General features: G+C 43.0%; 1 protein-coding gene across 1 annotated transcript in view; it reads right to left on the minus strand.

Annotated features, from left to right (window-relative positions):
* Positions 1 to 16109, minus strand: part of FAM184B (family with sequence similarity 184 member B) — a 159430-nt gene that overhangs the window by 55296 nt on the left and 88025 nt on the right. Inside the window, exon 6 of the mRNA XM_080796825.1 lies at positions 1003 to 1113. Coding sequence (XP_080652951.1) covers positions 1003 to 1113 — 111 coding nt within the window. The remainder of the gene's footprint in view (positions 1 to 1002; positions 1114 to 16109) is intronic.

Below are 16109 nucleotides of genomic sequence, written 5' to 3' on the forward strand. Positions count from 1 at the left end.
AGATGTGAGAGAGGACAGGGGAAATAAGGAAACCCCTTCACATTTTGGGGGGTCTAATGAGCCAAGAGTAAAGCCTGTTTCCAGTCCCTCCCACGAGGTCCCCCCAGAACATGGTCAACAGGTCTTTTATACTTTGACCTTGGTCTCTGGGTGGTCTGGACAGGTGCGCTCACAGAGCAAATGTGATGTTCAGCTGGTCTACAGGCGCTCTCTACTCCTTTCTCCCTTGCCTGCCTCCTCTGTGCCTCCCCAGACTGGCCCGGTGACACAGATATGACCGATGGGAGGAGGAGTCAGTGGAGCCCTCTGTTCACAGAGGTGGTTTCCTGATGAAGTGGGCAGGCCTGGTCATCACCTCTCCCATGCCCCATTTCCTGGTGTAAATTTGGACCTGACAAGAGGGTGGTGACACTCATTTTCCAAGCCTGAGGGAATCTGAGCTGACTTTCCCCTTAGATGCAACAGGCACAGGACCTAGGTACTACAAAACTTTTAGGGGCCACAACAATGTTTGAATTTCTTTTAAAGTCAGGTGGTAAAAATACAGTTTGGCTATATTAATCTTTATATCAATGTGGTCATAAAATACAATTTTTGATATATTTTTTTTCAATGGAGGAAGGAGCCCATGAAGGCAAAAGCATCTAATACCCAGGAAAGTGAGGACCCAGCCCAGGAGGAGGAGAGACTGTGGGAATCTCAGATATACCAGATCTGATGTCATTTAGCCACAGAATCCACCCTAGCAGCCTACTGCCTCCTTTTATGTGAGACATTAAACGCCTCTTTGTTAAGCCTCCATAAATCAGGCTCTCTGTTACTCACAGCTAAATTTATGCCCCAAGAGACAGATTTCTTGTCAGGCCAAAGTCCTTTCCTTTCTTCCAAGGATGCTGAACGTACAGAAGTCGGGCCAGTTTTCTGTGCTTCCTGGCATCTCAGTTAGCCAAGACTCCCACCCAGACCCATCACTCCCAAGCACTGAATTAATTTGAGATTTACCTCGAGCAGGGAATTCTGGAGCTTCACATTTAGGGCTGCTTTCTCTTCTTCCAGCTGCTTGATTTCATTTTCTGACTTCTTCTTCACTTCCTCCAACTGTGCTTCTACTTCCTAAATGGTGATTAGAAGAGTTATCCACACAAGACATGAATGCATGGACAGCACATGTACATATTCACACCCTGCCTTATCCCAAAGGACTTCAAAGAAGCTTACAATAAAGGTTGCAGGATACAAAATTAATCTACAGAAATCCATTGCCTTTCTATGCACTAATAATGAGGCAGCAGGAAGAGAAATTAAGAAAACAATCCCATTTACAATTGCACCAAAAAGTAAAATACCTACGAATAAACTTTATCAAGGAGATGATAGACCTGTACTCTGAAAACTATAAAACAATCATGAAAGATATTAAAAAAACACAAACAAATGGAAAGATAGTTCATTCTCATGGATGGGGAGAACAAATACTGTTATAATGTCCATACTCCCCAAAGCAATCTATAAATTTAACGCAACCCCTGTCAAAATACCAATAGCATTTTTCACAGACCTGGGACAAATAATCCTAATATTTGTTTGGAACCACGAAAGACCCTAAAATAGCCAAAGTAATCTTGACAAAGAAGAATAAAACTAGAGGTATCACAATCCCACATTTCAAGAGTTACTAAAAAGCTATAATACTCAAAACAGTATGGTACTGCCACACAAACACATAGATCAATAGAACAGAACAGAAAGCCCAGAAATAAACCCATGTTTATATGCCTCTTGGCAAAAGAGGCAAGAATATGCAAGGAAGAAAGACTGTCACTTCAACAAATGGTGCTAGGAAAGCTGGACAGCTATATGCAAAAGAATGAAACTGGGCTACTTTCTTACACCATACACAAAATAAACCCAAAATGGATTAAATACCTATATGTGAGACCTGAACCATAAACAACCTAGGAGAGAAGACAGGCAGTCATTTCTCTGACATCAACCATAGCAATGTTTTTCTAGATATGGCTCCTGAGGCAAGGGAAATAAAAGCAAAAATAAACTACTGGGATTACATCAAAATGAAAAGCTTCTACATGGCAAAGGAAATAATCAACAAAACTAAAAGACTACCTACTGAGTAGGAGAAGATACAAATGACACATTTAATAGAGGGTTAGTGTTCAAAATTATATATAAAGAACATAGAACTCAGGGTGCCTGGCTGGTTCAGTCATAGAGCATGTTACTCTTAATCTTGGGGTTGTAGGTTCGAGCCCCACATTGGGTGTAAAGATTACTTAGAAATGAAATCTTAAAAACAAAAAAGAACATACAACACCAAAAAATAATACATTTTAAAATGAGCAGAAGACTTGAACAGACATTTCTCCAAAGAAGACATCCAGATGACCTATGCTCAACATCTCTTATCATCAGGGAAATGAAAAAAATGAAAATCAAAACCACAATGAGATATCACCTCACACCTGTCAGAATGGCTAAAATCAAAAACACAAAAAACAACAAGTGTTGGGGCACCTGGGTGGCTCAGTGGGTTAAAGCCTCTGCCTTCGGCTCAGGTCATGATCTCAAGGTCTTGGGATAGAGCCCCGCATCAGGTTCTCTGCTCAGCAGGGAGACTGCTTTCTCTTCTCTCTTTCTCTCTGCCTGCCTCTCTGCCTACTTGTGATCTCTGTCTGTCAAATAAATAAATAAATAAAAATAATCTTAAAAAAAAAGAAACAACAAGTGTTGATGAGGATGTAGATAAAAGTGAACCCTTTATACTGTTGGTGGCAATGCAAACTGGTGCAGCCACTGTGAAAAACAGTACGGAGATCCTCAAAAAATTAAAAGTAGAATTACATATGATCTAGTAATTCTACTACTGGGTGTTTACCCAAAGAATACAAAACACCTATTCAAAGAGATACATGCAGCCCTATGTTTATTGCAACATTATTTAAAAGAGCTAGATTAAGGAAAGCAGCCTGTGTCCATTGACAGAGGAATGGATAAAGATGTGGTACACACACACACACACACACAGAGGAATATTTCTCAACCATAAAAAAGGATGAAATCTTTCCATTTGCAGCAATATGGATGGATCTAGAGAATATAATGTTAAGTGAAATAAATCAGAGTTAGAAAGACAAATACCATATGATTTCACTCATATGTGGAATTTAAAAAAACAAATACACAGAGAAAATAAAAGAGACAAACCAAAAAACAGACTCTTTTTAAAATTAGTATATAATGCATTATTTGTTTCAGGGGTACAGTTCTGTGATCCATCAGTCTTAACACAATTCACAGCGCCCACCATAGCACAGACCCTCCCCAATGTCCATTACCCAGCTACCATCCCCCCTTCCCTCCAGCAACCCTCAGTTTGTTTCCTGAGATTAAGTCTCTTATGGTTTGTCTCCCTCTCTGATTTCATTTTGCAAAAAAACAGACCCTTAACTATAGAGAACGAACAGATGGTTACCAGAGGGGAGGTGGTTGGGGGGAATGGGTAAACCAAGTGATGGGGATTAAAGAGTACACTTCCAGTGAGCATTAAGTAATACAGAGAATTGCTGAATCACTATATTATACAACGGGAACTAACACAACACTGTATATTAACTACACTGGAATTAAAATTTTTTAAAAATGATAGCTTAATTAATTTTAAAAAGTCACTGGAATGAATAAATCCAGAGTCAGCAGCATTTTATAAAAACAATTACTTCATTCCTGGCACTGATATACTTCTGAATCTTAGCTTTTAATATTACTTAAAGGAAATAACTGCAAAATTATTGAATTCTACTTCCAAGTTAAAAAAAAGAAGCCTACAATAGTCATAAAATATTTTAAGAAAACACAAATTAGAAATAAACAATGGGGTGCCTGAGTGGCCTGGTTGGTTGGCCATCCAACTCGGTTTCAGCTCAGGTCGTGACCTCAGGGTCGTGAGATGGAGCCCATGTGGGGCTCCATGCTCAGCGCAGAATCCATTTGAGATTCTCTCCCTCCCCCTCTGCCCTTCTCCTCCACTGGTCCTTTCTCTCTTCCTCTCTCAAATAAATAAATAAAATATTTGAGGGAGAGAAAAGAAATACACAAGAAATTCAAAAGAAAACAAATGTTAAGATCATACCCCAAATCTGATCTATACTGGCAGGGGGTACATAGTAGACATCTGGGTGTAAGTTTCACAGTGTCAAATGAGAAAAGAGAATGCTCGTTACTGACACAATTCTCGGTGTTCCATAAATCAAAAATACAACTACATTCTCAGATGCAGGGAAATATTAAAATCAGAGTAAAATTTTCCTCTGGTTTTCTCAACAGCTTCCATACTTCAGTCAAAATGACAGGGCATGGGGCGCTTGGGTGGCTCAGTGGGTTAAAGCCTCTGCCTTCGGCTCAGGTCATGATCCCAGGGTCCTGGGATCGAGCCCCGCGTCGGGCTCTCTGCTCAGCAGGGAGCCTGCTTCCCTTCCTCTCTCTCTGCCTGCCTCTCTGCCTACTTGTGATCTCGGTCTGTCAAATAAATAAAATCTTTAAAAAAAAAAAAATGACAGGGCTCACAGAGCTTCTTCCTCCACGGTTCCTCACCCCAGCTTGACTGCCTCACACAGAAGATCCAGACAGAGGAACATTCTGGGGATGATGTGGATGGCACAGCCTTTTAGCTGTGTGATCTTGAGTACATTTCCTACCCTCTCTGTGACTCATTGCGTTCCTTCCAAGCCTAGCACAGTTCTGGCTGGGTGAGGGATGGATAAATAATGAGTACAACTATTATTCTGATAGATGTCTAACATTTCCAATCTAGTCTGTTTGGGGAGGAACCTTTTATCTGTCTAGAGGATATCTAGAGGAGCAGATGAAACATCCTGTTCCTCTTAGCTGGCCTTGTAAGTACATAACAGCTCATTTATTCGACAAATACTTATTGAGACCTATCATGTGCCAAGCACTGTTCTCAGAGCTAGAGATAAGAACAGACAAAATATCTACCTGCTAGGAGCTCACATTGGCATAAAATTGGCAGCAAAGTCAATAGGCACGACTTAGTAGATGCTATGTTGCATGGTGACAAGTGCTGAGGACAAATAACAAAGCAGGAAAGAGGGCTATGGAAGATTGAGGGGGTTGCGTTCAGTTCACATAGTTTGGCCAGAGAAATCCTTGGGAGAAAGTGACTCTGGAGTAAAGGCCTGTGTTGTTAAGTAAGGAGCCTAGCCAATGAGATGTCTTGGTGTGTGTACTCCTGGACCTGTGCAGGCCCTGGCATGTTCTAAGGATGGAGAGAAGGGCTCTGTGGTTGGAGTGGAGTGACCAAGAGAGAGGGGGTGGGGGAGGGGCTAGAGGACATGGGAGAAACCACAGAAAGCCTCAGACGTTGGTAAAGACAGAAAAGATGAAGGCCAACCAACAGCTGGAAAGTGGAGTGGCAATATTCAGCTTTAATAAGGTCATTTGGCTTCAGTCTTGAGGACAGGCTGGAGGGGGGATGGGGTGGGGGGGGCAGCAGGTGGGCCAGTGAGGAGGCTGCAGCAGTAACCCAGGTGGGAGCTGAAGGGGGCTGGACTGAGGCAACAGTGTGTCTGGCAATGAGTATAGAATGTTTTCAGATGTTTTCTCAGTGTGGACTGTGAAGGCCTGCTGTCAAGGACAACACCAAGGTTTCCAACCTGAGCAGGGGGAGGACGGTGCACCATTAACAAAAAGGAGGAAGACAGAAGAAGAAGCAGGTTTGCAGAAAGTAGGAGGAGCTCGTTGGGGATATGTTGAGTTTGAGACCTCTGTTAGATGTCCAGTGTGCAGGTGGACACATGGGTCTGGGGGAAAGTTCTGGATTGCTGGTGTGCATTTGTGAGTCATCAGCCTACAGAAGGTATTAAGCCATATATTTGAATGAAAAAAGCTAGAGAATATAAAGGAAAATAGGAGAGATTCAAGAACAGAGAGCCCGGGGACACGCCTGCATTTCTGAAGTTGAGGTCATAGTATCTGAGCATTACCTGGGGCTCAGTTCTTCCATGCTGTCAATGATTACCAACCTTTGCGCTGCAAGCAGATGGACCTAGTAATAGCAGCTGACATTTACTGAGTGCCTACCGTTTGCCAGGTCCTTTCCACAAACACTCATTCTGATCATTACGAAAACACTATCAACTGGGTACTGCTGTTGAAGTTCCTTTAGACCAGTGGAACAGAGTAGAGAGCCCAGATATGGACCCTCAACTTTATGGTCAACCAATCTCTAACAAAGCAGGAAAAAATATACAGTGGAAAAAAGACAGTCTCTTCAATAAATAGTGCTGGGAAAATTGGACAGCTATGTGTAGAAGAATGAAACTCAACCATTCTCTTATACCATATACAAAGATAAACTCGAAATGGATAAAAGACCTCAACGTGAGGCAGGAATCCATCAGAATCCTAGAGGAGAACATAGGCAGTAACCTCTTTGACATCAGCCACAGCAACTTCCTTCAAGATATGTCTCCAGAGGCAAAGGAAACAAAAGTGAAAATAATTTTTGGGACTTCATCAAGATCAAAAGCTTCTGCACAGCAAAAGAAACAGTCAATGAAACAAAGAGGCAACCCATAGAATGGGAGAAGATATTCGCAAATGACAACACAGACAAAGGGCTGATATCCAGGATCTATAAAGAACTCCTTAAACTCAAAATACACAAAACAGATAATCATGTCAAAAAATGGGCAGAAGACATGAACAGACACTTCTCCAATGAAGACATAAAATGGCTATCAGACACATGAAAATACGTTTATCATCACTAGCCATCAGGGAGATTCAAATCAAAACCACACTGAGATACCACCTTATACCAGTTAGAATGGCCAAAATTAACAAGACAGTAAATAATGTGTTGGAGAGGATGTGGAGAAAGGTGAATCCTCCTACACTGTTGGTGGGAATGCAAGTTGGTGCAGCCACTTTGGAAAACAGTGTGGAGATTCCTTAAGAAATTAAAAATAGAGCTTCCCTATGATCCTGCAATTGCACTACTGGGTATTTACCACAAAGATACAGATGTAGTGAAAAGAAGGGCCATATGTATCCCAATGTTCATAGCAGCAATGGCCACAGTCGCCAAACTGTGGAAAGAACCAAGATGCCCTTCAACGGACAAATGGATAAGGAAGACATGGTCCATATATACTATGGAGTATTATGCCTCCATCAGAAAGGACGAATACCCAACTTTTGTATCAACATGGACGGCACTGGAAGAGATTATGGTGAGTGAAATAAGTCAAGCAGAGAGAGTCAATTATCATATGGTTTCACTTATTTGTGGAGCATAAGGAATAACATGGAGGACACGGGGAGATGGAGAGGAGAAGTGAGTTGGGGGAAATCGAGGGAGAGACAAACCATGAGAGACTATGGACTCTGAGGAACTAACTGAAGGTTTTGGAGGGGAGGGGTTAGGAGGTTGGGTAAGCCTGGTGGGTATTATGGAGGGCACATATTGCATGGAGCACTGGGGTGGTGCATAAACAATAAATTCTGGAACACTGAAAAGAAATTTAAAGAAATAAATAAAAATAAAAAAAAAAAAAAAGAAAAAAGAAATGAAGCTTAAAGAGGTTAAATGACTTGCCCCAGTTCATGTGGCCAGTAGGTGGCGAAGCCAAGATTTAAACTGAGGAAGGTTGACTGCTTGGCTGTATACTTCCTCCCTGCCAACGTAAGGGAACTGTGGTATCCAGTACAAATGCCTGACTGAAAGGTCTTCCTACCTCTGCAACAGCAAAGCTGAGCGAGGTCCCATGGGCGGGCTCCCGATGCTCCCCAAAGCAGGGTGAAGGAGCTGGAAGTCCAGTCTTCAGGAACTGGAGCCTTGTTCTGTTTCCAAGGAGTGATGTGCACTTGAGCTGACATATGGGAATGTGGGGGGCATGGCTTGTGTGATGGGCAATGACTTGGGGTTAAATGGAAACCTGTCGTTCATTCATTCAACCAACCAATATTAACTGAATATCTGTTATATGCTAAGTATTGAAGGGACCAGGGGTACAGTCACTGTGTGCTGGTAAATGTTATACTATTGGCTTCCAATCAATCAAACAATCGATCGATCAAATTGATTTGCAGCATTTGTTGACTTTCCTGGTATAAGTACACCTACTGTGGCTCACTTCAAGTTACTACCATGATGTCCCTGAATAGAGAGTTGGGAAAAGATGTGATAAGTGCTTCTCAGGAGTCAGTACAAGTTGACTCTGACATACAACTGTATATAATAGTGAACAGCATTCCCCAGGGGGGAAAGCAAGTAGGAAATAGGTGATTACAATGAAATGTAGTGACAGCTATGCTAAGGTAGGATCAGTAAAAACTAGACAAAATGAGACAAGTGAATTTGGGAGTTGGGAGGGAGTGATGCCTCTCAAGGGAGAGAGAGACATTAAGACCAAGAAGGGAAAGGATATGGAATGAATGGTGACTTAAACAGCTGGAGGGCAGAACTGAACAGGGGTCTGGTGTGGGATGAAGCAAGGGAGACAAATAGGAGTCCAACCACATAGTGTCTTAAAAACCACATGAAGGAATTTGAACTACACCATGAAGATGATAGGGGGCCTTGGGAGAGTTTGAAACCAAGGTTGAGTTTTCAGAAGATCCCCCTGGAATGGAGACTGGATTCAAGGATGTGGGGACAGGGGACACAGGGAGACCAGTAAGGAGATCATCGCATGGTCCAGCAAGAAATGGTGGGTGACCAGACCAGTATGCTACCACCAAGGACAGAGGGAACTGGACATATTCCAGGGCCATCAAAGAAGTTGATGAATGGGTCTGATGACTGATTGAGCGTGACACACAAAGAAGTCCTGTCTGACTCCTGGGTTTCTGACTTGAGCAGCTAAAGAGATATTGCTACTGATCACCTGGAGGACACCTGTACATTTTCTATGGGGCCAAGTTCTGTGGGGCTAAGTGACTGCCCTGGGGTCAGTCATATAGAAGAAAAGAAGCATGCACTTAGATTGTAAGGTCACATGAGGTGGACAATTAGCACGGTATCATTTCTTCAATAAATCTATGATCCCTTTTGCAGGGCTTGGTGTTTGGAGAATTCATTTGTTAAAAACAATATATAAATTATCCTTTTGCCCCAAGAACCATCAGAAACAAAGAAAAATTCTGATTTTTTATTTCATCGATTAGCTTCTTAGTCACTGAAGCTTTTGTTGAATAAAAGTTTTGTTAAACATGCCTTGCAGTAAAGACACTCATTAACTCTGTCAAAATGTGCTCACTGTCATGATAGTGTAGACACTTGGGAGAAAGATTCCTAGCAGAAAGCAAGGGCTATTTCTAATTTTACACAGCTTAACTTCCCAGGGTCCTTGTAATCAATCACAGCTTCAGCTGTTGCCTTGACAAATGGACCTAAAGTAAAAAAAAAATGTCCCCACAGGTGGAAAGAGCTGATTTCATTAGTGATTTTTGGCATCAGGAAGCTTCATTTTAGCTGCAGAATAATGTAGTTTTCTGTCGGAAGAAGAACAGTTTTGGGTTGCCTCGAGAACACAGATTGGGAGGAAAGCATGCCCATATCTAGTTCAGTCCGAAGTGACCCCGAGGATTTCAACAGGAAATTCGAACACTCTCCTAGCTAAGCAAAGAGAAAAAGCACAACTACAAGGATATGAACATGAGGGAAGAGGAGACTAGTACTTTCAGATCTAAAAATTGCAGCATCCCATTCCATACCTGGAACAGGGTTGCATGGGCCTTTAATTTACAGAAGTCACAGAGCATTTCCAGAAACTGTTCTTCCGAACTTTCATAGTACTCAGGGAAAAAGCTTTACTGCATCTATTTCATGGGGAAGAAAGCCCACAAGGTAGAAGTAGGACTCACACCTACTTTCTGCTTCTTTGTCTAGATTGTCTACAATTACAGGTAATTTAAAAAATAAACACATGGAGTTTGAGGCCCATGTTGGGTGTAGAGTTCACTTAAATAAATAAACTTTTAAAAAAAGAGAGAGAGAATAAAAAGGCACATGAAAGAGAACAACAAATGAGCAACAACAGAAAATTACCACAGATTTCAATTGGTGCTTTAAAGGAAAACACGTTGGGGCACCTTGGTGGCTCAGCCCATTAAGCACTGGATTTTGTTTTCAGCTCAGGTCATGATCTCATGATCCTGAGATCAAGCCCCAGGTTGGGTTCCATGCTCAGGGTGGAGTCTGCTTGAGATTTTCTCTCCCTCTCCCTTTGCCCCTCCCCTCACTCACACACTGTTTCATTCTCTTTTTCTAAAGTAAATAAATACATCTTAAAAAAAAAGGAAAACAAAACATGCTAACATTTTTTTTCCAAGAAGAAAAATTACTGTTTGAAATCCCTCTGTTTGCTGCTCCCCTTGCTTGTGTGTGCTCTATCAAGTAAATAAATAAAAACTCTTTTAAAAAATCTATACTCTCAACAAGTGAACATTCTTAATGTCCAGCATCCAATTAAAAATTACTAACGGAGGCTGCAGGGGGCTGAAATGCAGATGCTAAGTGGCAGCACAGAGAACCAGCAAGAAGGACATGCAGAGACAGCCACCTCGCCCCACCAGCCCTGGTGGCCTGAGGAGCTGGGCTAGAAGGCAGGTAGGATAGGTGCCTGCTCCATGTCTGTGTGAAGCTCCCAGAGGCTAGAAGGCACCTGCCATATGTGACTGTAGGCCTCTGGGAACTAGGGCTTCATGACACCTGACACCTGTGGTCTTTTTGTCCTGAGGCTCCCTCTGCCCCAAGAACTTGTCTCCATTTGGATTCAATGTGTGGTTCACCCAACAACAGAGAAGGCCCACACTGGGTCCAGGGGAGTGTCCTGACCTGCTCACGAGCACAACACTTTGAGGTACAGATGCTGAATAAACATTTGGGGATCAATGTGGAGCCCGTAGAGGAATAGCTTTTGTTCAAATCTTACTCCATACTGGATAGCACTAGATTAAGTGTTTCTTTAAACATGACCTGCCCTAAAGAACAGTGCATTCATCAGTACAAAATAACGATGGGACACCAACTAGACTGAGGGGTTCAGGACCTGTGCCTACAAGGTCACTTTCTAAAGGATGGATCACAGTCAAGTGAAGCAATCACAATGGCTTTAAAAGCCTACGGGGACCATTGTGTGAGTTCAAGGGATGGATGGACTGGGCTGGGCAATGGGCTATTTAGTGGGAGAAGACTTTTTCTGTGGGTATTCTCAGGGGGATTACTAGGGGGCCAAGGAGCATAGAGATGGAGAGGAGCACCCTGGTGTCAAGCAAAGGAGGGGCTGACACAAAGCCTTCGGAGGCTTCCCAGTGTCGGGTGGAGAAGAATGTGTCCGGGAAACCATAAGTCCAAACAAGGCCTGGCAGGACACAGCGGATATGCTTAGCCGTTGTTCAGGCTCCCTGGTCAGTGTTGGGTTGGGTGTGGTTGTGGAGAACAGCAGCCAGGTGTTCAGGCATTCTGAACAGGGAGTTCCGGAGAACAGCCAGGGTGCACAGCCCAGGTGACATGCATTCTGGGGGGGGGGGGGGTTCAGGAGGACATTTGGGTTTGGGGCATGAGTAAGTAGGAGAATAGGGCCACTTGCTGATGGGGATTCGGGGTGAACCTCTCCGTGGATTTGCGCACCACTGTCCCAGAGTGTTTCTTTCATTTTTCACAGTGGGGAACATGTCTACAAAGGTTTCTACAAGTGCTGTGCAGCCAGGCTCCCTTCCGGCTAACTGTCCTGTGACAGCTGCAGAATCTGTTTCCTGTGGGTCAGCCCAGGGCATCTCTGCCGCTGCACCCAAGCCACTCCTCCTGCCCAGCCCCCCACTTTGTAGTCCAGTCCTGCACACTGAGGAGCATGGCATGAACGGGGTGTGCTCATCTTCAGTTTTCTTCTGTGGAACTGAAATGCCTGACTTTGAGAGCATGGTTGAGGCCATCGCTTTCAAAAAAAACCCACTTCTGTGCAGGAAAATTTTCAGGATTATTTTTGGCAAAAGAATTTCCCAAAGATACATTTTCATTACCTCTGAGTGAATGAACTCCTCCGTCTGTGGGGCCAGACATGACGGGGCATATTGGCAGGCATTCTGGGTCTAGACTGATTTGGGTTGAAATGACTGATCCCTGCTTTGGGAAGCAAGAGGATACTCCCCTCATTCTGCCTAGTTGGGGGTGATGTGAAAAATCAAATTATTGCAGTAGTTCTGTGTCATCTGGGTTCTTCAGTGCCAGGGGAGAAGCACTGCTAATCTAAGCAGGAGGGAACCTGTCGGGAGGCAGGTACTTGAGGCTCACAGCTGGGTCAGGCCTCGGGATGGTCCTGGAAGGAACCAAGGAAGGAACCCTCCTTGAGACCCCTGGTCCTAGAGTCACTAGCAAGGGTCCACGTCCCTGAGGGAATGTCCAGGTGGATGTGGGAGGACCCCAGGCTGACATGAAGGAAGGAGAGACTGACCTTTGGGGTTTCCAGTTGTGCTGACCATCAGGCTTTTCTTCCCCTATAACTACACTTTGGTGATAGGAATGAGGGCAGAAGTCATTCCCAAGCAGGAAATTGTGGGGAGTGGGGAGTGGGTAGGAACAGGAATGTGTGTCCCGTCTCATGTCAGTGCAGGGCACCACCCCATTGGCAGAGCCAGTCCATCCATCCTCAGGGCTTGAATCTTGGCCTAGGCTCCCTCTGGGGGTTGGGGAGTGGTATTGGGCGGATGAGGCCTAGGTTGACAACACAATTAAGACAGGGCTACTTTGATGTAAATTTTGAGCAAGTCCAACATCAATACCAACCATCCTAGTAAGCACATCTCTATTGATTTCCACCAGCATCCACTAAATTTCTCAAATGTGCTTAACACACAGAAGCAGACATTTTCTGAAGACTCCTCACTCCCACTCAGAGTTTTGGTCACTACAAAGTTCTCATCCATCCTTGGGAATAAATTCAGCAAACAACATGGTTTCAGTTGTCATGTGCCCTAATTGCTGTCTGCAGGGAAGAATGCCATGATGATGTGACTTTCCAAACAGTCTGTCCTCTAATTTCCCAATCATGTCTGGTCAGGCTGAGCAGTTATAGTTCTGGCCAGGCTTTGATTTGCTCCTTCTGGTTTGGGCACAGCTGGGGCTGTACTTGCCAGTCACACTTCTGTAGGCCCACCACCCACTGACATACCAGATTTAAGAAGATTCCGAGTATCAACATAACACCCCAAATATCCAAGATATAATTAAGAACAGTCATCATACATAGGACCAAGAAAATGTCATCTTAAGCAAGTTAGACAATCCAAAGACCCCTAATACTGAGGTGACTCAGGTTTTGGGATTTCCTGATGAATGTTAAAGTAGCCATCATAATAATGCTTCAAGAAGCAATCATAAACATGCTTGAAACAAAAGAAAAATAGTAAGTCTCAGCAAATAACAGAAGAAATAAGTTGAAAATTAAGAACTGAAAAAATACGGGGTGCCTGGGTGGCTCAGTCGGTTAAGTGTCTGCCTTCAGTTCAGGTCATGGTCCCAGGGTCCTGGGATCGAGCCCTGCATTGGGCTCGCTGTTCAGCAGGAAGCCTGCTTCTCCCTCTCCCACTCCCCTTGCTTGTGTTCCCTCTCTTGCTGTCTCTACCTCTGTCAAATAAATAAATAAAATCTTTTTTAAAAAACCTGAAAAAATAAAATAACTGAAAATTTAAAAACACAGTAAATAGGCTCAATGTAGCATAGTGGAGAGAGGTCTAGAGGAGAATCGTAAACTTGAAGACAGAACAATAGAAATTACCTCATCTGAACAACAGAGATAAAATGACCAGAAAAAAAGAAAAAGGAAAAAGAAAAAAGAATAGAACCTGTGAAAAATGTAGCAAAAACTCTTAACATTTGTGTGACTGGAATCCAAGAACAAGAAAAGAAAAAAAAGTGGTAGTTAAAGAGCATTTCAAGAAAAAACTGGGGATGCCTGGGCAGCTCAGTTGGTTAAGCTTCTGCCTTCGGCTCACGTCATGCATGGTCTCAGGGTCCTGGGATCAAATCCCGCATCAGTCTCCTCTCTCAGTGGGGAGCCTGCCTCTCCCTCTGCCTGCTGCCCCTGCTGCTTGTGCTCTCTCTTGCTCTCCCTCTGACAAATAAATAAATAGAATCTTTTAAAAAATGGATGATAATCTCCCAAATTGGCAAAAGATATAAACCTAAAAATTCAAGAAACTGAGCAAAAACTGAACAGGATAAACCTAAAGAAATCCACACACATGTTACAGTCTAAATTGTGTCCTTCCCAAATTTCCATCTTGTAGTCCTATATCCCCATGCACTTGGAGGTGGGGCCTCTACAGGTAATTAAGTTGAGATTAGGTCATGGGGGTGGGACTTTTATGAAGGGGTGAGCATCCTTATAAAAGACACTAGAGAGCTCTTGCCCTCTCTCCACGCACATGCCCAAAGGAGAGGTCATGTGAGCACACAGTGAAAAGGTAGCTGTTTGCAAGCTAGGAAGAGAGCCCTTCACAGAAACTGACCATACTGTCAGCCTGATGATGGACCTCTAGCCACCAGAACTGTGAAAAAATTAATATATATTGTTTAAGTCCATACAGCTTAGTGAGTTCTTAGATGTGGTACTAAAAGCATGATCCATAAAAGAAAACATTTAATAAACTTGATTTTATCAAACATAAAAACTTTGGGGTACCTGGTGGTGCAGCTGGTTAAGCATCTGACTCTTGGTTTCAGTTTAGGTCATGATCTCATGGTCGTGGGATAAGGCTCTGTGCTCAACATAGAGTCTACTTGAGATTCTCTCTCTCCTTCTTCTTTTGCCCCTCCCCACCAATAATAAATAAGTCTTTTTTTTTTAAAAGTAAAAACTTTTACCCTATTAAAGATCCTGTTAGGAGAATGAAAAGAGAAGCTACAGAAGAGGAGAACATATTTGCAAACCACATATCTGACAAAAATGTGTATCTAGACTATATAAAGATCTCTCAGAACTCAACAGGAAAAAAAAACCCACAACTATCCAAGTAGAAAATGGGCAAAAGACATGAACAGACATTTCACCAAAAAGAGTATGCAGATGGCAAATAAGTACACGAAAAGATATTCAACAACACTAGCCATTAAAGAAATGCATATGAAAACCTTTATATTACTACCTACCCATTAAGATAGCTTGTTAAAATAAATGGTGAAAACATCAAATACTGGAAAGAATGTGGATCTCTCATTCATTACTTTACTAGTGGGAACGTAAATGCTACATTTGCTCTCGTAAGATAGTTTGATAGGTTCTTCAAAAGCTAAACATAAATACTACAACACAGGAATCATGCTCCTGGACACTTACCCCAGAGAATGAAAAATTAAGTTCACACAAAACACTGTGCACAAATGTTCACTGCATGTTTATATTTAATAGCCTTAAGACTGGAAACAACCAAAATGTCCCCCAAAGGTGAACAGGTGAACAAACTGTAGTATGTCCATAACATGGAATCCATCTCAGCAATAAAGAAGAAAGAACTATTGAGGCACACAAATTGGATGGATCTCAGGGGCCTTATGCTGAGGGAAAACCAAAAGAAACCCAACCATCCTCAAAAGGTCACTGCTGTAGGTTTTTGCTCATGTAATGTTCTCAAGAGAACAAAACTCTCAAGATGTAGAACAGATTGGCAGTAGTCACAGGCAGGAATCATGGGGCCAAAGGTGGGTACATGAGGGAAATCTTCGTGCTGACAGAGCAGCTCTGCACCTGGGTTGTGCTGTTGCTTATGTGAATGGACACAATACAACAATGGAACCAGACAGGCACATCATGCCCATGTCAGTGTTAACACTGTTTTGCAGTTATGTTACCAGCGGGGTAAAATGGATGATAGGTACCTTAATGAAGGGACCTTTCTGTACTACCTGCAGCTACCTTTGGATCTATAAATCAATCAATCAATCTATCCATCCTAATGCCATACCTGTCAGCATGTCCCAAAATAGCTCCCTAAAGCTAGCCTTTCCACCCTGGCTCTCTGGAGCTCAAGGCTTCCCTGTGGGTCCAGTGACCCCATCCTGTGGGTGCCAG

This window comes from Martes martes (genome assembly GCF_963455335.1).
Source record: "Martes martes genome assembly, chromosome: 2".
Classification (NCBI taxonomy): Eukaryota; Metazoa; Chordata; class Mammalia; order Carnivora; family Mustelidae; genus Martes; species Martes martes.